The sequence below is a fragment of the Myxocyprinus asiaticus genome, chromosome 15 (genome assembly GCF_019703515.2).
Source record: "Myxocyprinus asiaticus isolate MX2 ecotype Aquarium Trade chromosome 15, UBuf_Myxa_2, whole genome shotgun sequence".
NCBI lineage: Eukaryota > Metazoa > Chordata > Actinopteri > Cypriniformes > Catostomidae > Myxocyprinus > Myxocyprinus asiaticus.
This window is the reverse complement of record NC_059358.1, coordinates 12006218-12027399: the sequence shown is the minus strand read 5'-3', so window position 1 is coordinate 12027399 and position 21182 is coordinate 12006218. Positions and strand designations below refer to the sequence as shown.

At 40.2% G+C, this 21182-nt stretch overlaps 1 protein-coding gene across 3 annotated transcripts; it reads left to right on the top strand.

Moving 5' to 3' along the window:
* Positions 1 to 221: 221 nt before the first annotated feature.
* On the top strand, positions 222 to 19850 carry LOC127452508 (syntabulin-like). 3 transcript variants are annotated; one of them, XM_051717997.1, is made up of 8 exons: positions 222 to 443; positions 731 to 786; positions 5948 to 6131; positions 12118 to 12321; positions 13782 to 13881; positions 14776 to 14925; positions 17136 to 17291; positions 17372 to 19848. In XM_051717997.1, the coding sequence occupies exons 3-8, from the start codon at positions 5972 to 5974 to the stop codon at positions 18531 to 18533; spliced, it is 1932 nt and encodes a 643-aa protein (XP_051573957.1). In that variant the 5' UTR covers positions 222 to 443; positions 731 to 786; positions 5948 to 5971; the 3' UTR covers positions 18534 to 19848. The 3 variants fall into 3 exon arrangements, with proteins under 3 accessions (XP_051573957.1, XP_051573955.1, XP_051573954.1); XM_051717995.1 differs by having other exon boundaries at positions 720 to 786; XM_051717994.1 differs by lacking the exons at positions 222 to 443; positions 731 to 786 and having other exon boundaries at positions 5927 to 6131; positions 17372 to 19850.
* The last annotated feature ends 1332 nt before the right edge of the window (positions 19851 to 21182 follow it).

Here is a 21182-nt window from a genome sequence, read left to right as displayed (position 1 = left end):
ATGAACCATCACCACTGTGCAAGACACTAAACCCTAGGTTGATCCAAGGGTTCTGTCCCTTTGGATAAAGGCGCCAGATATATGACCAATCAGTGGCATTATTAAGTAGTATGACCGTGCACGTCAATAGAAAGGAATTGTTTAATCTTTGTCGGCTATGTAAGGGTTAATCCTTGCTGCGTTACATAACACACTTGGACCATTAGCCAGATTTACGTCGGACTGATGTCAGTTGCCTCAGCCTCTTCTCCTTGAGCAGATACGATAAAACAGATGTAACAAGAGAACTGTTGTGTGGAATAATCTGGCTTCTATCGCAGACAGGGGGTCAGAGTCGATCATATCAGACCAAAACAAGTGCTGGGGATTGAGCGCGCGCATTGTGTTGTTTAGTTACAGAGCAGCGCATCCTTCCACTCTCAGGAATCCACCCGCATCACAAGGCAAGTGTATTTCCTTGCTGCGTCACTCTGTTGTTTTGGATTGTTGCTTTTATTAACGAACATTATCGTCTGATATCATATACAAAGATTATAAGATATACTATTAAACAAATAGTATATGGCATGTTATTCTTATTATTCAACGTGTTTTTCCGAAACTTGATGCAATAACGTAGTATGCTACTTGAAAGTGTATTGCTCTCACTTCCATAGCTATTTAGCATTCTCATTTTAATTTGTTGTGCAATATATTTTAACTCATGTTTTTGTTATTAGCACCTGTTTAGGTGGAGCAGAGTTGTCATTGGAAAGAACACGTTACTGTTACACTTGTCGGCTAAAGGTTTGTTACTCGTGTAATCTAATTGTGAATAATGTCATGTTTTTGAAGATGAGGTTTTAATTAGGTTTTATTTCTACATTTGAAGATTGGACACTTTGTCATCAAAACATCTGCTCTTTTGTCGAAAAAAATGTTGTGCGTCCTGTCACATGGTATTAATATTCACAGTGTTACATGATAACACGGTCAAAGAGTGTTATAAATGTGTACGTTGTCAACAAAGCTGTTTTTCAAAACGACAGAGGGAATCTTATGAAACCCGTCAAGAACATTTCCGAGAATCATGTTTTACCCCAAAATCAAAATAAAGAGAGAGAAAAAATAAAGTAGCCTATATTTCCATAAAAAAAAAAAAAAAAAAAAAATGAAGCCTTTTTTTTAGGACCAATAAGATCTTTGGCATTACGGCATTAGCTATCTTTATGAAAATTCTCATAACCGTATTGAAAAGACCTCATTACTGTAATGTGGAATATATACAGGCATGCATGGAATACAGTTGAAGTCAGAAGTTTACATACACCTTAGACAAATATATTTAAACTCTTTCACAATTACTGACATTTAATTCTAGAAAACATTCCCTGTCTTAGCTCAGTTAGGATCACTACTTCGTTTTAAGAATGTGAAATGTCAGAATAATAGTAGAATTATTTATTTCAGCTTTTATTTCTTTCATCACATTCCCAGTGGGTGTCACGGTCCTGTCACCTTGTTAGGTTGGGTTCTTATCTGACCAGACCATGACATCATCATCCCATGTCTTGTGTTACGTTCTTTGTGTGAGCGCACGGGTCTGGTTGTGAGTTACCGCCGTGCGCTCTTCGGTCGGTCTTGTTTCATGTCCAGAGCATGGTGTCTGGGTCCTGACTTCCTGTATGGTTCGGTGTCGGTCTGTGTTGGGATCCGGACACTCTTGCTCCATGTTCTGTTTGTTTTGTTCTAACTGTGTTGACATTTTCTCTCTCATTTGTTTCAAGTGTCGTTGGCATGCGGAATCAGCGTTCCCATGGAAACGCTGATCATGCCAACTTTCAGCTGGCGAGCGGTACCTGTCCCCTTGTTTGTTCCTGCCTATTTTAATCCCCTCGTGTGTCTGTAGTGATTGTTGTGTGTTACTATTATAGAAAGCTGTTTGGGGTGAAGTAACTTACTTCACTTTCTCCTAGTTGGTCCCGTCTCGTGAATCTGTTTGGTTTCCCATCTCTGCCCACGTGTCAGGTGTGTGGTTGCCTTCCAGTTTGCTGTACGCAAGAGGCTCTTCAGCAGAGGTTTCCTCACAGCTCTGCTCCTCGCCGTCACGGGAGTGCTCTTCACGGAGGATTCCTCATAACTCTGCTGAAGATATTATTTGAACTGTAAATAAATCCTTTGAACTGATCCTCTGCTTTTAGGTCTCTGTCTCGTTCTCGCTTTCTGACAGAACAATCCAGCCACGATGGACCCAGCGGAGGAATCTTCTCTTCGCTCTGCCCTGTCTCAGCAGGGAGCTTTATTGGGACGTCAGCAGGATCAAATCTCCGCTAATAACCGGGCTCTGGAGATGATGGTGTCACAACTCACTGAGCTCACCTCTGTCATACAACAAATCTGCCAGTCTCCCGATACCGGACTCACCCAGAAAGCGCCCTCACCGGCTCCAGCGATTCCCCACGTTTCTGGATGCTTCGAGCCCTGCCCCTGCCCCGTTCTCAAGTGAGGCGGACTCTTGTTGCACTTTCCTTAAACAATGTTCAGTGTACTTCTCTTTGCAGCCATCTGCTTTCCCATTGGAGTCAATAAAAGTAGGATACATCATCATGCTCCTCACCGGAAGGGCCGCTGTTTGGGGAACCATCATGTGGGACAACGGATTTCCCTGTTGCACATCATTCCTAGCATTCGACACGGTGCTCTGCCGAGTGTTCGATCCGGCCCTGCTGCAGTGTGGATCAGCCAGTCATGCTGCTTCTGCATTGGTGGATTCCGGAGCCGAAGGGAATGTTATGGATGTCAACGTGGTTTCCAAGTGGCAAGATCGGATGGTCCAGTATGACGAACCTGTCACCTCCCAGAGGGAGAGGAGGAGTAGCCGGGTGCCTGCTCCCCTGCTGCTGCCAGCGTCCATGGATGCCATCTCCCTGCCGCTGCCAGTGGCCACGGAGATCATTCCCCTTCCCTGCTAGCACTCATGGCCACAGAGGCCGTTCTCCTGTCGCTTCCAGTGGCCATTCCCCTGTCACTGCCAGTGTCCATGGCCATGGAAGCCGTTCCCCTGCCGCTTCCAGTGTCCATGGCCATGGAGGCCGTTCCCCTGCCACTACCAGTGTCCATGCCCACGGAGGTCGTTTCCCTGTCACTGTCTGTGCCCATGGCCATGGAGGCTGTTTCTCCTTCCCTGCCTGTGCTCACGACCAAGGAGGCTGTTTCCCCTTCCCTGCCTGTGCTCACGACCGCGGAGGTCATTTCCCTTTCCCTGCCTGTGCTCACGACCACGGAGGTCGTTTCCCTGTCACTGACAGTGGCCACGACCACGGAGTTCGTTCCCCTGTCACTGTCTGTGCCCACAGCCACAGAGATTTTTAACCTGTCCCTGCCGGTGCCCACGACCACATAGGTCGTTCCCCTGCCAATGCCTGTGCTCACAGCCACAGAGGATGTCCCCCTGCCACTGCCAGTGCTCACAGCCATGGAGGCTGTCCCCCTGTCACTGCCAGTGTTCACAGCCATGGAGGCTGTTCCCCTGCCCCTGCCAGTTCTCACGGCCACAGAGGCCATTCCCCAGTCTCTGTTGGTGCTCACGGCCATGGAGGCTGTTCCTTAGTTGCAGCTGCCAGTGCTCACAGCTGCGGTGGCCGTTCCCCTGTCGCGGCCAATGTCCACAGCCACAGAGGCCGTTCCCCTGCCATGACCAGCGCCCACACCTGAGCCTTCCATGGCTCTGTCCCTGACCATTCCACGGCTCTGCTGCCTGAGCCTTCAACGGCTCTGCCCCCTGAGCCGCTCCCTCCTGAAGTCCTTTGACCCCTGTCCAGCAGCCGACACCCAGTCCTCCAACCCATGTCCAGTGGCCGCCGCCCAGTACTCTGTCCCCTGAGGCCACCTCCCAGGCTTCTAGACCCCGCCTCTGCCCTGAGGCCTCCTCCCAGGCCTCAGGACAATGCCCCTTTACTTAAACTTTCTCCCTGGTTTCCCTCCCTTTCTGTTGTGTTTTCTGTTCTTTGTTAGTGCTCGTTTTGTTTGTCTTGTTTTTTGTTTGATGTTCCCATTTGGGATGCCAGGAGGTGTCTATAAAAACATAAAAACATCACATTAAAGGAATATTCTGGGTTAATATTCTCTGAAGCTAAGCTCGAGCGACATCATTTGCAGCATAATGTTGATTACCACAAAAATTAATTTTGGTTTATCCCTCCTTCTCTTAAAAAAATCAAAAATCTGGGTTACAGTGAGGCATTTACAATGGAAGTGAATGAGGCCAATATGCAAATGTTAAAATACTGGATTTTTCAAAAGTATAGCCACAAGACGTAAACAATATGCATATTAATAGGATTTTAATGTGATCAAATCACTTACTAACTTTTTCTGTGTAAAGTTATACTCAATTTTACAACTTTGTTGCCATGACGACATAACACCATAAACCCTAAAACAACTTAAAAACAACAATTTAAATAACTTTACAGCTCAAATAATACATGTGTTTTAAAAGAAGAATTATTGTAAATGATTTTAGAAAATGGTAAGCTTCACATTTCTGCCTTTAAACCCTCCCCATTCATTTCCATTGTAAGTGCCTCACGCTAACCTCAGATTTTCCTTTTTCAAAGAAAAGGAGGGACGAGTTGAAATTATTATTATTATTATTGTTTTGTAATTAGCATTATGCCACAAATGCTGTCAATTAAGTTAAACTTTTTTATTATGCATTAAATACTTGTCTAAATAAAGGTTTGTGTATTTAATTACTTACGGTTCTAGAATCAAGCAACATGTTTTCACCATATCTGAAAGTAATGGGAGATATACACATGGATGTTTTTCAGTGCATTTTATAAAGAAACATGGCATCTGGACCCAACCGGAAAGAGCCAAGGACTCAATGATGTAATGAATTACGTCATTCGCGCTGAAAGCAACCATGATCCTTATATAACCAACTTTAAATGTGATGCTGAGAAACAAGACAGCCACTGCATATACCACTAAAAATGACTTCAATCAAGCATGATCCATTATGTTGAATTATTCAACGACTGGGCTTTTGGTCATTTCCTACCTTCGGCTGGGTGGACAGTACACACACAGCAGTTAAAAAGAGTCACACTGTGTGAAATATGCTGTGGGTGTCTTAGTTGCACACCAGAACGATGGGATTTCATCATCCCCCAGACTAGACATGGATTAATTTGGCTATATTACATCCTTCTCAGCACAAAGCTTTTAACATAATACTTGGAAAATTCATTGACCAGCGAATGAATCATGTTAAATAACTGAACTGTGTAACATTTAAGAATAAAAACTGGCACTTTAAAAGTAATGGTGGATTTAATTTGCATTTAGTGGCTACATCTAAAGCATGATAAAGCACAAAATACTTACTTTGTACATAAAATACAAATGACCCTGGGAACTAAACAGACTATATATTTTTTCCCCTTTCTTTGCTTGTACCTTCTGTTTCCTCTTGAATAAATAAAATGGTTTGGAATGATTCAAAGAAACAGCCAAATCATTCTAACCTGTTTTAATCTACCACAGGTCACTGTACCCAGCCATTTTATAAATTGGCATAAAAAAGCCTGCCATGGTATGTGCCATGATAACCTATTTCATTTTGTACACCACTGTCCTTGTTAGTACAGTACATGTTTGTTGTTTTACAATAATGTGTTAAAATATCATATTCATGTAGCCTGTTTTTCTTTAAACGTTTATCTTGAGGTATACCCCGTTTAAGAAGAATGGGACTTTTTCAGACATTCGAGGTGCTTGTCTTTCTTAACCTTAAATATTCCAATAAAAACATTCTTCTAAATAAGCATCTAAATATTATTCAGGACATTATCAGACTTTAAAAAGGGTTAAATAACTTACCTCAGGGGTCAGGGGTGTCTCTGATGACATTCCTCATCTGTAGGTAGTCGTAGAACTTATGTTCCAGTGTTTCCTACAGGTTAAGTCAGCAGAGAAAGGAAGCATGTGCAGCCGTATCCCCCGTCTTGTCCTCCACCCCTTGCGTCCTAAAGGAAAGGAATCATCCGTGTCCAACGTCCCACTATCAGAGGAGAGCAGCAAGGATTTCGACATTAGTTCCCAGCACTCAAAAAGAACCATCAGTCCCAACAGCCTATCCTCAGGTAGGACACATTAGGTTGTCAATTAGGTTGACATGGTACATCATACTGATAAGATAGTGGGGCATACAACACTGCTGTAAATACAGCTAAAGCTGGTACAATAGCTGTGTACAATAGACTATCTTGGACCAGCAACAAACCTGCTAAAAGCTGGTCATGCCAGCTTAAGCTTGACTATCAAGCTTGTTTTTGGAACATGTTTATTAAAAGGATAAGTTTACCAAGAAATTTAAAATGTTTCATAATTTACTCACCTTTATGTCATTCCAAACCCATATAAATTTCTTTCTTAATGATAATTTTTAATGAATATCATGATCGGGGAGGGGTGACGCCATGCGAAGGGCAGACGTGTGAGAGACAGCTCTGCACACTTTGCTAATTTTTTTAATTCTTTTCATTATATAATCTGGTGAAATTTGATACACCCAGTTACACATTTACTGTTTGAGGTCTGCTTATTGGCTGGGGTTTGTTTTACAAAATATTTGATGTTATGTAATTTTGCCTTACAAATTTGTGAGGCAAAATTGAGCAATCCAGTGGCAAAGTTGTCGTGGGGGCTCTCGTAGGCGTACATGGACTCTTTGAGTTTAAAGGGATTGATGCCGGTTGGCGCTGTCGTGCGTGGGGTTAATGCGCACGTTTTTCTTTTTTCTGTTTGTTTTGCCCGGGGGGGAATTTCGGGGTTTTATTGTTGCATTGATGTTGAAATGTGGTCTTCATAATTTTGTTTTTGGCACACAATTTATTTTTTCTATTATATCAAAATGTCGAATGTTGTTATGAGTGTACTATCTCTCTCCACATGGAATGTGAATGGGTTGGGGAACCCCATAAAAAGAAGGAAGGTTATTTCTTTTCTTAAACGTAAGATATTTGATATAGTGTTTCTTCAAGAAATGCATCTTTCCCCACAGGAAGCTGAAAAATTTGGGAAGATATGGGGTGGACATGTTTTTTTTAGTGTTGGCTCAAGTAAGAGCAAGGCAGTCATTATATTGTTAAATAAACATTTACAATTCAAATTTCTCAAACAGTTTAATGATAAATTAGGAAGAGTCATTATTGTTTTAGCAGAAATTCAGGGGCGAAGTCTGATTTTGGCTAATATTTACGCACCTAACGCTGATGATCAGGGCTTTTTTATAGGTCTTGAAGGGATGTTGCAAGCTGCTGGCACCCCTCATGATATAATATTGGGAGGAGACTTTAATATTTTGATGGACTCAATCCTTGATCATAGTGAAGCAAAAGTGTGTCCCCTTGAGCAACATTGACACTTCACAGGATGTGTAAAAATCTTGGTCTTACAGATATTTGGAGACTTTTGAACCCATCTGGTAGAGACTATAAATTTTTTTCATCAGTCCATAAGATTTATTCTAGAATAGATTTATTTTTTTTATAGCCAAGTCCCTCATTTCATCTGTTGTTGATTGCTCAATTGGAAACATTTTAGTCTCGGATCACGCCCTGGTGAGTTTAGAGGTGTTGCCACATATAGAGAAAAATAAATCATATAGTTGGTGCCTTAATGTATCCCTTTTGCAAAATCCTGATTTCCAACAAATGTTAAAGACTGAAATCAGTGTTTATATGGAGACCAACTGGTCCTCGGTATCCTCTGTGGGCTTGGCTTGGGAGGCACTTAAGGCGGTTCTTAGGGGTCGGATCATACAGTATGCCTCATACATAAAAAAAATCCAAAGCACGAGAACTCGTGGAGTTGGAAGGAAATATTAAAAGTGCAGAGGCAGAGCTGAAGCGCCATATGTCATCTGATGGTCTCAGAGAACTGACCCGATTGAAATATAGATATAATACTATTTTGTCACAGAAAGTGGAGTTTTGGTTATTCAGGGCAAGACAGTCATACTTTGAGTTTGGGGACAAAGCAGGGAAGCTTTTGGCTAGATATATAAAGCAGAGAGAGTCTTTTTCTACCATTCCCTCAGTGAAATCTGCTGGTGGTGAAATTTTTACCATTGATATTAATAATGCTTTTAAAGAATTCTATCTTGATCTCTATAGCTCCACGTCTTCGTCTACTGATGAAGGTATTAGAAACTTTGTGGAACCATTAGATCTCCCTAAACTGACGACTGAGCAAAAAAACACTCTTGATTCTGAGATAACCTTGGAGGAGCTTGACGAGGTAATTAAGTCCCTACCTACTGGCAAGGCTCCGGGGACAGATGGTTTTGCCACAGAATTTTTTAGATCCTATGCTACAGAACTGGCTCCACTTTTGTTAGAAGTTTATACTGAATCATTAAAGAATGGAAAGCTTCCTCCAACCATGACACAAGCCCGGATCAGTCTGATTCTTAAAAAGGACAAAGATCTAAGCAAGTGTAAAAGTTACCGTCCAATCTCCCTGATCCAACTAGATGTAAAAAATGTTGTCAAAAATTTTGGCTAACCAATTAAGTAAGGTTATGACATCTCTTATACATATAGCTCAGGTGAGGTTTATTCGGGGCCACAGCTCTTCTGATAACATCAGGCGTCTCATCAATATCATGTGGTCAGTAGCGAATGATCAGTCTCCGGTCGCTGCCATCTCACTTGACATCGAAAAGGCGTTTGATATGGTAGAATGGGATTATCTTTTTAAGATTTTGGAAATGTATGGGTTCGGGAGTACATATATTGGTTGGATTAAGTTACTTTAAAAACACCCTGTAGCAGCGGTACAAACAAATGGATTAATTTCAGATTATTTTACTCTGAATAGGGGCACTCGGCAGGGTTTCCCTCTTTCCCCATATTATTGTTATGTCTTGCCCTGGAACCATTAGCAGCTGCAATAAGAAAGGAGGATGATTTTCCAGGGGTGATTGCAGGAGGTGTGGCGCATAAGCTTCTGCTTTACGCAGATGATATTTTATTATTCGTCTCCGACCCCACTAGATCTATGCCTTGCCTCCACAGAATTATTAATTCCTTTTCCATGTTCTCAGGATACAAAGTCAATTGGTCTAAATCTGAAGCTTTGGCTTTGACAGCGTACTGTCCAGTAACGACCTTCTAGCCGGGCGCCTTCCAGTGGCCCAAACAGGGCATTACGTATTTGGGAATTTTATTCCCAGCAAATTTGTCTGATTTTGTCAGAGTTAATTTTTATCCCTTAATAAAAAGGTTTTCGAATGATGTGTACAGGTGGGCTTCATTACACTTATCGATGATTGGGAAGGTTAATGTAATTATAATGAATTGTATTCCAAAATTCAACTACCTGTAACAATCTCTCCCTATAGATGTCCCCCTCTCTTATTTCAAGCAATTTGATAGCATAGTGAAGTCCTTCATTTTGAATGGTAAGCGTGCCAGGTTAAATTTCAACAAGTTACATAGGCCGATTGAAAAAGGTGGGTTAGGCCTACCCAAGATTTTGTTTTGTTATTATTCATTCGGTCTCATACATTTGGCTCATTGGTCGCTTCCACCTGAGAGAGCCCCTCTGGTTTTGTATTGAAAAGGAAGCTCTTGCCCCTATCTTGCCTCTGCATAGCTTTCGATCAAATTAATCGGAGAAGTTAAGTCACACCCCGTTATTTTGCATTTACACTCGATCTGGACAAAAGTATCCAGAGTGTTAATTCGGATATTTATTTAAATGTAGCCTCGAGCATATGGCAGAACTCTAAACTATGCATTAATAAGTCCCCTTTCTGTTGGTCAGATTGGATTGTGAGGGGGTTAATACACTCGGTGACCTATATGAGAGTGGAGTATTGAGACCTTTTGAAAATTTGGTTAAAAATTTTGGTATTCCCAGATCTCAATTTTATAAGTATTTACAGCTGCACCACCTACTCTGCACTGTTTTTGGGAGTGGCACGCACCCCACTAGTGCGGCAGATACTCTGGGAGTGGTGATTACTGCTTTTGGAAAAGGTCATGAGGCATCAGTGTATTACTCCCTGCTAATTCAGAGTCTGGGGGATGGAGCTTTAAATTCCCTCAAAAGATTATGGGAGGAAGATTTAAATTTGTTTTTGGAGGAGGGAGTGTGGGCTAGGATTCATAAAAACGACAAGTCTGCATCTAGAGATGCAAGGGTGTGCCTTATGCAATTTAAGATTCTACATAGATTTTAATGGACCCCTTTTAAATTGTATAGGCTTGGTCTTAAGGACACACCCACCTGCTGGCGATGCCATTTAGTAGATGGAGACACCACCCATTTTTTGGGGGGGTGTCGTAAGATACAGGAGTTCTGGTTGAGAGTCCAGAATTTTATGGCCGACATGTTGGGTACTCGGATCTCCTTTTGCCCCAGGCTCTGTATTTTGGGTGACGGGGCAGTCATTGATGTAGGAGATAAGTACATGAAAAATTGGATCTTGGCCGGTGTTATGGTGGGCAGACAGGTTATCCTTAGAGGATGGAAGTCAGCTGGAGCCCCCTCGTTTCGTGAGTGGTGTGAGGAGATGGGCAGGGTGGCAGCTTGGGAAGAGTTGTCATACAGAAGGCTAGGCAACATGGATATGTTCATCAGGAGGTGGGGCAGCTATTTTGCCTTTTTGGAGGGCTCTCGGGGAGGGGTAGTGGAGGGAGACGTGTTGTTTTAAATGTGTATGTTGTAGCCTTTTTGTTTTTGAACATGTACTTTTTTAAAATGTATTTCTAAATATTTTCTTCTGTTTTATTGTTTGTTTGTGTGTCGCTGTCAATTGTATTTGACCACTGGGGTATCTGTTTGTGTTGGGTGGTGGGGTATAATGTGATTCCAAATATTCTGTTATTATTATATATATATATATATATATATATATATATATATATATATATATATATATATATATATATGGAGTCAATAAAAACTTTTAATAAAAAAAAAAAAAAACGATCCCTCACTTTAGAGTATAAAAGGACCCAAAAGCACTATTTTGACTCATGAACATGCAACAGATGTCAAGATTTTGAGAGAAACTTACTTAAAGGGATTGTTCACCCAAAAATGAAAATTCTCTCATCATTTACTCACCTTCATGCCATCCCAGATGTGTATGACTTCTTTCTTCTGCAAAACACAAATGAAGATTTTTATAAAAATATCTAATCTCTGTAGGTCTAAACAAAAGTAAATGGTGACCAAACTTTGAAGCTCCAAAAAGCATATAAAGGCAGCAGAAAATAATCCATATGACTCCAGTGGTATAATTCATATGATAGGTGTGGATGAAAAGCAGATCAATATTTAAGTCCTTTTCAGCTTTGAGAGGACCGAGTTCTTCTTCTTCTGTTTATAGCTATTTGCATTTTTCGTGCATATCACTGAAAGAATAAAGGGAGGGATAAAGCAAAGGAAAAGAATAAATACATCATATTTGCACAATATCAGTAGGTGACCATATGCACAAAAATGCAAATCAGCAAAAAACAGAATAACTCTCATGAACATGCATAGGAGGGCTGTTTGAAAGTAAATTTATAGTTAAAAAAGACTCAAATATTGATCTGTTTCAGACCCACACCTATCGTATCACTTTTAAAGATATGGATTTAATCACGGGAGTCGTATGGATTACTTTCATGCTGTCTTTGTGTGTTTTTTGGAGTTCTGGCCAACATTCACTTGCATTGAATGGATCAACAGAGCTGAGATATTCATCTAAAAATCTTTGTGTTCAGCAGAAATTCATACCCAAAAATGCAAGTTAATAGGCACAAAAATGTAAAAGCTCCAAAAGCAAATCAAGACAGCATAAAAGTAATCCATACAAATCCAGTGGTTAAATCCATGTCTTCAGAAGCGATATGATAAGTGTGGGTGAGAAACAGATCAATATTTAAGTCTATTTTTACGAATATATTTTTGTGTGGAGTCATTATTTACTCTGTGAGAATTAACTAAACAGGCTTTTTGTCAATTTGACAGCTGTGACCCTTATGATAAGAAAAAGCACTCTACTATAACTTTTAATCAGGTGTAGCATTATTTGTTGACAAGTTTCATTGGGTTCTATCTTCCCAGTTGACACTGGATGCCCAAGCAGTCAGTGTGCATCTCCAGCCAAGACACCCTCAGGCTCTGACAACAGCCCACTGGGTTCGCCCACTCTGACAGAACGCAAGGTCAAGGTGAAGAGAGTGAGGATGAATGTAGAGGCCAAGTGGAGCGCACCCACACCGAAGCACAAGCAGGGGAAGCATCAGCGTACATCCATAATGCATAAAAGTGAGTCTGATCTGCAATGTTTTCCACTCAACACTCTCGTCTGTTTACATCAGGAGTTAATTATTAACCTTATCTGATCCATGGTCAAATAGTCATGCTTTGACTTTTTGATGTTTAAAGAACTGCACATCTTTAAATGTGTATAAATAAGAATATATTTAATGAAAGATTAATTTGAATGATGACGGAATTTCCCTTTTTGAGAGAGCTATCGCTCTGTCTCATTGGGTTTAGGAATCTAAGTTTGCTATATAAACTATATATAAACAGCCAAGGCAAGTTTGCATGCACGGGCAATGATCTTTTGTCAACTTGTGTGCAAGTGTGCACGTCCCTAGTGATCTAAGTGCAAGCATGATTATAGAGAAGGCAACAATACATGCACTTCCACAAATGCCTGTTCTGGAACAAGATCATAATGAGTAAGTAAATTGTTTAATGTGATGTGGATTCTGCTTCAATAGCTTCTTCTTATTCTTCTTTGACGTTTTATGGTGGTTGGCAAACCAGCTTTTGGTGCATATTCCTAATGGCTTCTTCTGAAGTCTTCTGTTTTCTTTGAACCTGAGCTAACATTGGTGGCAAAGCAAACCAGGAAGTAACAAGTGCCATGTGCTTGATTACTCTATGCAGAGACCACTGATTGGCTGGCTCGTAGAGCTTCAGATGACCAATCAGTGCAAATAAAAGTAGGTAAATCCTACCATTGGCAGTGAGAATTCACAGCATTTTGAATTTGTGTCGAGCAACTGCACAGTTTTATAGTTGTTAATAAGTCACATGTTTTGTTGAATAGTTAGTTAGGTAGTTGCACATTTAAAGAAGTCCACATTGTAACATGGTTTTGTTGAAAGGAAAGAGGTGCTTCTCAGGTTTGTATGTTTTGGAAGGAAGTATGCTACTCTTGTTTTTCAGTCACAGACCTAAGGTTTGAGCTTTATGCTTTATATATATTTTAGATATACTGTTTGGTCTTGATTTGATCTGCTTTGTCTTAGCCAAGTTAGCGCATTACTAAGTTTTTGTTGTTGTTGCTGCCATGCACAATACCTTGGTATCATAGGTTTACTAATGATAGCAAGTAAGATGATGTACTTACAGAAGCTATACAGAAATATGCCAACAGGCAAGTTTTTACCAAAACATAACATAAAATTCCTCTGTCATTGAGGGATTCAGTCCCTGCCTTCCTTAGCTTTAGATCTCCAATATGGAAGCACACAAGTTTTCATCTCAGAGTGTCTGTAACGCTAGATCTTCTGACAGTCTTCTTCGATCTGGCTACTGGAAATATTGAAAAGAAATTGAAAACTTGCTTGGGTTATGCAATCGGAGGGTTTGCAGTTTCCTTCCACACTCTTTCCAGGGTTAAGGTGTTTCTTTTTGGATACCCTTTCTGACATAGTATTTTTTTTCAAGAGGAAACTTTAGACTTTTAATCTTCATTTTATGCATTGTAGGCAGTGAGGCCGATTTCAGTTCATCTAGCAGCACTGGAAGCTATATGACGCATGAAGCTCAGCCCAGCAACTCCACAGGGAAGATCTTGTCTACTCGTAGGTATGGAGCCATTTGCAGTTTTATCCTATTACAGTTTATATTACGTTAATTCAATATAATTGATGCTTTTGTTGCAAATATCATTGAGATTTGTGTAGAATGTTGAGTTTAAGCTAAAATACCAAATGTAACATGCTACTGAAGTTTTACAATGCCCTTGTTCGGATTGGAATACTAGCATACTGCTTACTACATACTGCACAGTATGAAAAAAGGTAGGCAGCATTCAGTTTTTCTTGCAAATTATGAAACATTGCATGTTTTTAAATGATAAACATTTCCAACAGTGGCATCAGACTCTGTTCTACGGGGACGTTTGAGGGTGCTAACAGAGGTTAAAGCGCCCTCAATTGAACAATGTTGGTGCTCTATTGCATCATTGCTTACTAAAGCACCCCCACTAAATTCAGAAGCACCCTCAGAGATTTTGATCTGGAACCGGGCCTGAGTAGCATACTATGTTGTTGTCACATGACCTCGTTATTAGGTGCATGTTTAAATCAGTGAGTGGCTGGCATCCAGTTATCATCTTGGAAATAAAAGCATGTTTCTGCATTTGCAGTTATTTTGCATTTGAATCCAGTTTTGTGTAAAAATGTCTTTACTCTCGTCTGTCCGATTAAAATAATGAGTCAAGAAAAAAATAAAATTTGTGGCGACATTGCATTGTGTAGTACATTTGATTATGTTAGTGCACTTTGTATAGGCTACTACATATTTTCTCAAGTGTAGTACATTATCCTGGTATCCAATGCATACAGAAAATTAGTTTAATGCAGAAATATAGATTTTGTATACTGCAGAGCTGTTGTTTGGCTGCTTGTGGAGGCTGTGTGTCTTTTTTTTCTCAATAAACTGTCTTTGTCCTTTTTGAATTATTCTTATCTTCCACAGCTGTGCACCCCTCATCAGAAGCCTCCCTGTGTTCAAGCCTGCAGGAAGCTCCACTGCCCAGCGCAATACAGAGCTTTATGCCCCTTACATGACGCCACCTAAAGCCTCCTCCATCACAAACAGCAGTAGCAACTCCAGCTCCACAAGGAGGTATGGACCAGAAACAAGCAGACAGGCAGTTGAGGACATAGAAGCAGATGTATTCTTTGCAGGCATAGGCACCATTCAGATGGAGGGTGTTATCATGTCCTCCACCTCTTCATAGAAAACGGATTACATTGGTCATGATTTGGCTCTGCCAGGCTTTCAGCGGATTTTGAAAGGGGAAAAAAATTGTCTGCTTTCATTTTGCCCATGGAGACAGCAAATCCGTTGACTGGCTGATTGGAGTGAAGTGTTTTTAGTGCCAGTTTTTCATTAGGAAAATGAAGGGGCATTAATATTTCATCTGCTCACGTTCAGTTTGTAGTGTAGCTTTAGAGAGTGCTGTTGTTTCTTTGTTGTGGTATGTTTTGGTTCTGTGTTTTATGGGAAGCCAGCTTCTTGTTGATGTGGTCAGGAGGTGTGATTCTGATTTGGTGTGTGTGTGTGTCTTTTACTGTCCATTGCTCTCTCCATTTTATTAGGACTTTGTTTTATCCAAGCACAGAATTTGGGTGCTCTGTAATATCTGCCTAAGCTCCTGCAGTGTCCTTATTTGTTCTGCCTTTGTGTCATATCTGGCACAGATGCAAAACTGACTTCAAAGCAAAATGGCAGGTTGCTAGGATATTGTGCCGCAAGTTTTCTAGCGTGTTATCGAGGCCATTGCTCTAATTTGTGCCTTTCTTTCTAGCACTGTTTTGGCTCAATTTATTTAGGTTTGGTTTGTTTATTTAAAGCATTGAACTGGAACAATACAAGTCAAGCTCAATTGACCACATTCAATTATTTTAACTTCCCTAAAAGAAGTAAAAATGTATATTATGGTAACACACTGTATGTGTTAACATAATTTCAGTGTGAAATTCAATTACAGGATTTACCTGTGTTAAGTTGTCATAGCAACGAAGTTGTAATATTGGATATAACTTTACACAGATAAGGTTAGTAAGCAAGTTAGTTAGTTTTCCTCCCTTTTATATAGACCTTTTATATTCCTCTTTATTTTTATTTTTTTTATGTAATAAAAGATGAAAATCCTCTCATGATTTACTTACCTTTAAGCCACCCCAGATGTGTATGACTTTCCTCCTCCTGCAGAACCGAAGTGAAGATTAAGCAGATTTCAGCTCAGTTTGTCCATACAATGCATGTATGTGGGTGCCATTAGTCTGCTGGCTGTTTGATGGTCCAAAAGACATATTTAGGCAGCATAAAAGTAATCCACACAACTCCAGTCAATCAGTTAATGTCTTCTGTAGCAAATCAATAGGTTTGTTTAAAAAATAAATCGTGCATTCACGTGAGAAGTTGGAAGTGTGTGCTTCGTATACAACGGAGAAACAAACGTCACACAATTGTTAGTTCATTTATAAAAGCAATACAATGCTGGGCAGAAGCAACGATTTCATGTTTAAAGACATTTTAATTCTCGATTTTGTTTCTTACACCAACCTATCGGTTTGCTTCAGAAGGCATTAATTGATCGACTGGAGTCGTGTGGATTACTTTTGCTGCCTAAATATGCCTTTTGGACTGTCAATAGCCAGCAGACTGATGGCACCCATTTACATTGTATGGACCAACTGAGCTGAAATCTTCTTATAAAAATCTTCACTTCAGTTCTGCTGAAGAAGAAAAGACATACACATCTGGGATGGCTTAAAGGTAAATATGTCATGTGAGAATTTTCATTTTTGGGTGAAATAACCCTTTAAGTGCAGTTTGATGACTTGTGGGCTTAGTTGTAATGTTGTGCATGAAATTCAGAGATCTTTTTATATTCATATTAGAAAAGCTTAAGGTTTTGGGTAAAAAAAAATGCTAATTTCATATAGACAAATCCGACCATCACTTAAAGCTGAAGTATGTTATTTCTGTACCCTTAGCGCCACCAAACAGAATTGCAAAAATTAAGTTATCTGAATATGCCTCTACTCTGCCGTTGGTCAAACAAAAAGATAGTCCCACCCCAACTCACGCCATTAATCAACCAATGTCTAAGCGGGTCTCAACACAGAGCAATTTTCAAAGCACCACAGAAAGTCAGTGCATACAGTATTAAGAAATTAACTTGTGAATGGCTTTCTTATAGTTTTCTCTGCATGAGCTGTTATAGAAGTTATTTTAACACAGAAAAAGTTACATCATCTTTAAATTGACATTTTTAGCTTTCAAATTGGCGTGGTACATCAAATCAACATGCTCTTTATTTACAGAAGGACCACTCCTGTGCGATACCATTCATGTGGAGACTATCATGGCATCAAGCCACCCAACCCAGAGCAGTACCTGACCCCTCTACAGCAGAAAGAGGTCGCCATTCGCCACCTCAAGACTAAACTCAGAGACTCTGAGAACACAGTTTCTGACCGGTAAGAATCTTGATCTGCTTCTTGAGATGTACAACTTTCAAAGGACGTATAAGGTTGACTTTTAATATTAACTGTAACAGGGAGGCTGAAATTGAGGAGCTGAAAGCCCAAATGGGTCGTATGCGAGAAGATTGGATTGAGGAAGAATGTCACCGTGTGGAAGCCCAGCTAGCTCTCAAAGAAGCCCGCAAGGAGATCAAGCAACTGCGCCAAGTGGTGGAAACCATGAAGAACAGCCTGATGGAGAAGGACAAGGGCATCCAAAAGTACTTCATTGACATAAACATCCAAAACAGGAAGCTTGAGTCCTTGCTCCACAGCATGGAGTTGGCACAGAGTGGCTGCAACTTGCAAGACGAACCCACGCTGGACTTCATTTGCGAGTCTCCGGAGCGAACCACCACAGGCAAGCTGGAAATGGAACTGCAGGTTGAGGAACAAGGGGTGGAGGAGATGGCTGATGGCGAGCTGCTGGCAAATGATAAAATGGCCAACAGAGCAGAACTTATGGAGCAAGTTCTCATGTCTACAGCTGTTGATTACAGCCAGGACGGTGACACCAAGATCATCCCCCAGCCAGAACTGTCCACCTTGGAGAGTGTCTCAGAGGTGAAGAGCACAGAGGAATGCATCTTAAGTGAGCCCTTTGGTGCAGAGGAGAAAGGCGTCCAAACTGATGAGATGATCTACACTGCCGATCTCCAAGCTCTACTTCTCCAGCTGCTGAAGCTCCAGGGTGGTGGGCTCGCTGGCCTGCTTATTTCTTCTCCCCAACAATCCCAGGAATTATCTTCAGAACAGGTTCCAAAGAAGGTAGATGACTTGTCTGAAGCACAAGACCCCAAAAAGGAGAAGGTACCTGAAGCACAAGCTGAAGACCAAGAAGTGAAAGAGGTTGGCCATGTTAGCACAGTCTTTACATCTAAAAATTTCAGTGATTCTGGCCTGTGCTTTTCTGAGCCTGAAATGAACCCCCAGTTCATGGATGAGTTGGATTTCGACCTGAAGAGTTCCAGGAATGCCAATAGCATGGCAGTGGTGGAGAAAAGCCATTGGAGCAACAACTTCTTGGTTGATCTAGTTGCCGTGGCGGCACCTGTGCTTCCCACAGTGGCGTGGCTCTACTCGCAGCATGGTTTGGTTGGAGGGGCTCCTGTGTACAACATCGCTGCTTTGATTCGTGGCTGTTGCGTTATGGGATTGCACTCACTCCGCCATGTCTCGCACAGGCCAGACACTTAGTGGCCCTCACCCACATGTAAAGTTTCAACCAGAGCACTTAAACTTCATCTTAACATAGATTGTTTTCGTAAACCTGTAATTATAAAAATTATTACTTTATTTCAATAGCTACATTCCTATTTTGCACTGTGTATACTTGCCAAGAGTTAAATCACTGAGGATGAATTTAATGTGAAAGGGTTGTGTTTTGTCATTTATTTATTAACTTTTATGTATGAACAATTTATATAAATATTTTTGCATAAGCTGATCATCTGTGTAGGTGGTTTATGTTGCTCAAGTCTTGTTCTTTGCTGACTGGCCTATTCCCTTCTTTTTATAAAGTGTAATTTGGAGTAAAAATAGGGGTTAATTGTCAATTGACCATGTTTTGTTGTAGTTAAAATGTCACTGTGTTCCAAAAGAACCCAAACCTTCTGCCAAAGCTTAAATGTGTTCACCGTTTTGAAGTGAAAATGTATTTATCTCCTTGGAGTTGGAGCTTTTACATGTTGCTCTGTTAACTGACATTTTCTTGAAAGGCATCAGTAACTTCAGCGAACACTTGTTATGTGCCTGAGCTATGTGCAATATTTTTGTTTATATTAAGATGTATCAATATATTTTATTATTAAAGCATGGAAACCCCCTTCAAGTATGGACTTCTGTTGTTTGATAAAGAATGGGGAAATGTAATGCCTATGATATTTTGGATAAATTGATTCATTCTTTCAGCTGCAAATTAGAGTGGGGAGCAGAGAATATTACACACACACACACAAAAACTAAAAAAAATTAAATAAATACATGACCCAAGATGGAAAGAAAAACAGAAAAAAGGACTGATGCTGCAGTGTACCCAGTGAGCTGTCTTTAAAGAGAAAGTTTATGATGAGCCTTAATCTACCCTACAGGATTACCTTAAATTCAGTTTTAATCCAGGATTAAATGTGTTTAGCTTTTCCTGAATTGAAGAGGACATTTCCTTCCACCTCTTTATTTACAGAGCAATATTTTATAAAACTGGAAAATGGTTTTGTAGTGTGTTTACCATAAGGTCCATAACACTTATTTTTGGTTGTCATAGTATTTTTTTCTTTTTCATTGTTTACTTTTTACATCCAGGTTTAAGAATCTTACATAAAATGCTTTTTTAAACTTTAAAAGTTTTGAGAAGGTGTCCTGTAGGGCAACTTAAGCGGAAGTGCATTAATGCTTCTTAAATGGACCCAATATGGCCCCAAAATACAATTTTATATATACTGAGAGACCATTTTGAAGGCTCAGGAAACCTTTGCAGGTGTTTTGAGTTGATTAGCTGATTGGCATGTCACTACATTCTAATTTTATGAGATAGTGAATTGGTGGGTTTTTGTTAAATGTGAGCCAAAATCATCACAATTAAAAGAACCAAAGACTTAAACTACTTCAGTCTGTGTGCATTGAATTTATTTAATACACGAGTTTCACAATTTGAGTTGAATTACTGAAATAAATGAACTTTTCCACGACATTCTAATTTATTGAGATGCACCTGTATATAGAGTACAGTACATGGATCTAGCAGCACTTTGCTACTTGAAGTAGCTGAAACCAAAACAACCATTACAAACCAAGTGTGAACCCCTGGGTAGCCTTGAACACACTGTGTATCTGTTACCATATGGGACTAGTCTATTGTATGACATCGCCCTGCACGCATGACATAGCAAGACTGAGCAATTGCTTGTTTTATCTACAGTTAGCCCAGCTAGATGCTCACTACAGTTTATGAATATGAAATATGGCTTTGCAGTAAGATCAGTTTCAAACAAAGGGTTTAGGTGATGAAGAAATATCTGCGACATATTGTAAAAGATGTGCTGTAATGGTTACATGTCTCATTTAGAGGTCATTTGATCCATGTATATGGTGCTTTTCTGATGAATATGATTTCTACATAAGCTGTGTTTATATTCATTTTATTTAATGTACAAGTTCCAGAAATCTTGATTACAGAGACAAGCTCAGAGCAACTTATAAGAAAACCAAGCAGATGCACTGTCAGGAGTAATGAAGAGCCGCAGAGCTGCAGAAGACATCTTGTAATGTATAATTCAGTCAGTTTAGTTTCCTCTCTCCATATTTTCTGCATTAAAGTGGGTCAGACTGTGGAGAATCTGTCAACCGGGGGCGTTACTGAGGCAGATGGGGATTATGGCATCACATTTCTCCAAGCTGGAATGTTCCATCAGTCGGGACAATGCATCTGACCTTGAACATCACAGCTTTAACAATGCACACACATCAAATCAGTTAGTATCATAACATATAACCCAAAGACAGGTTTATGATGTTGTGTTTGAGCATCTAACAGTCTGAGCACAGATATTCAACACATATCAGCAGGTCAAACAAAGTTTCTTGTATTGCAGATTGCTTCTGTGTTCCAAGAGACCCAAAGACATCTTTTCTATACTTTGGCACTAAAGTTATTGTACACGTCAGCTATTAAATTTAACACAAAAATAATATTTCTATCATGACTTACCCACTTCCTTTCATGGAACACAAAAGGGGATGTCATGCAGAATGTTAGCCTTAGTCTCCATTCACTTTCATTATATGGAAAAAGATGCAATGAAAGTGAATGGTGACTGAGACTAACATGCTGCACAGCATCACCATTTG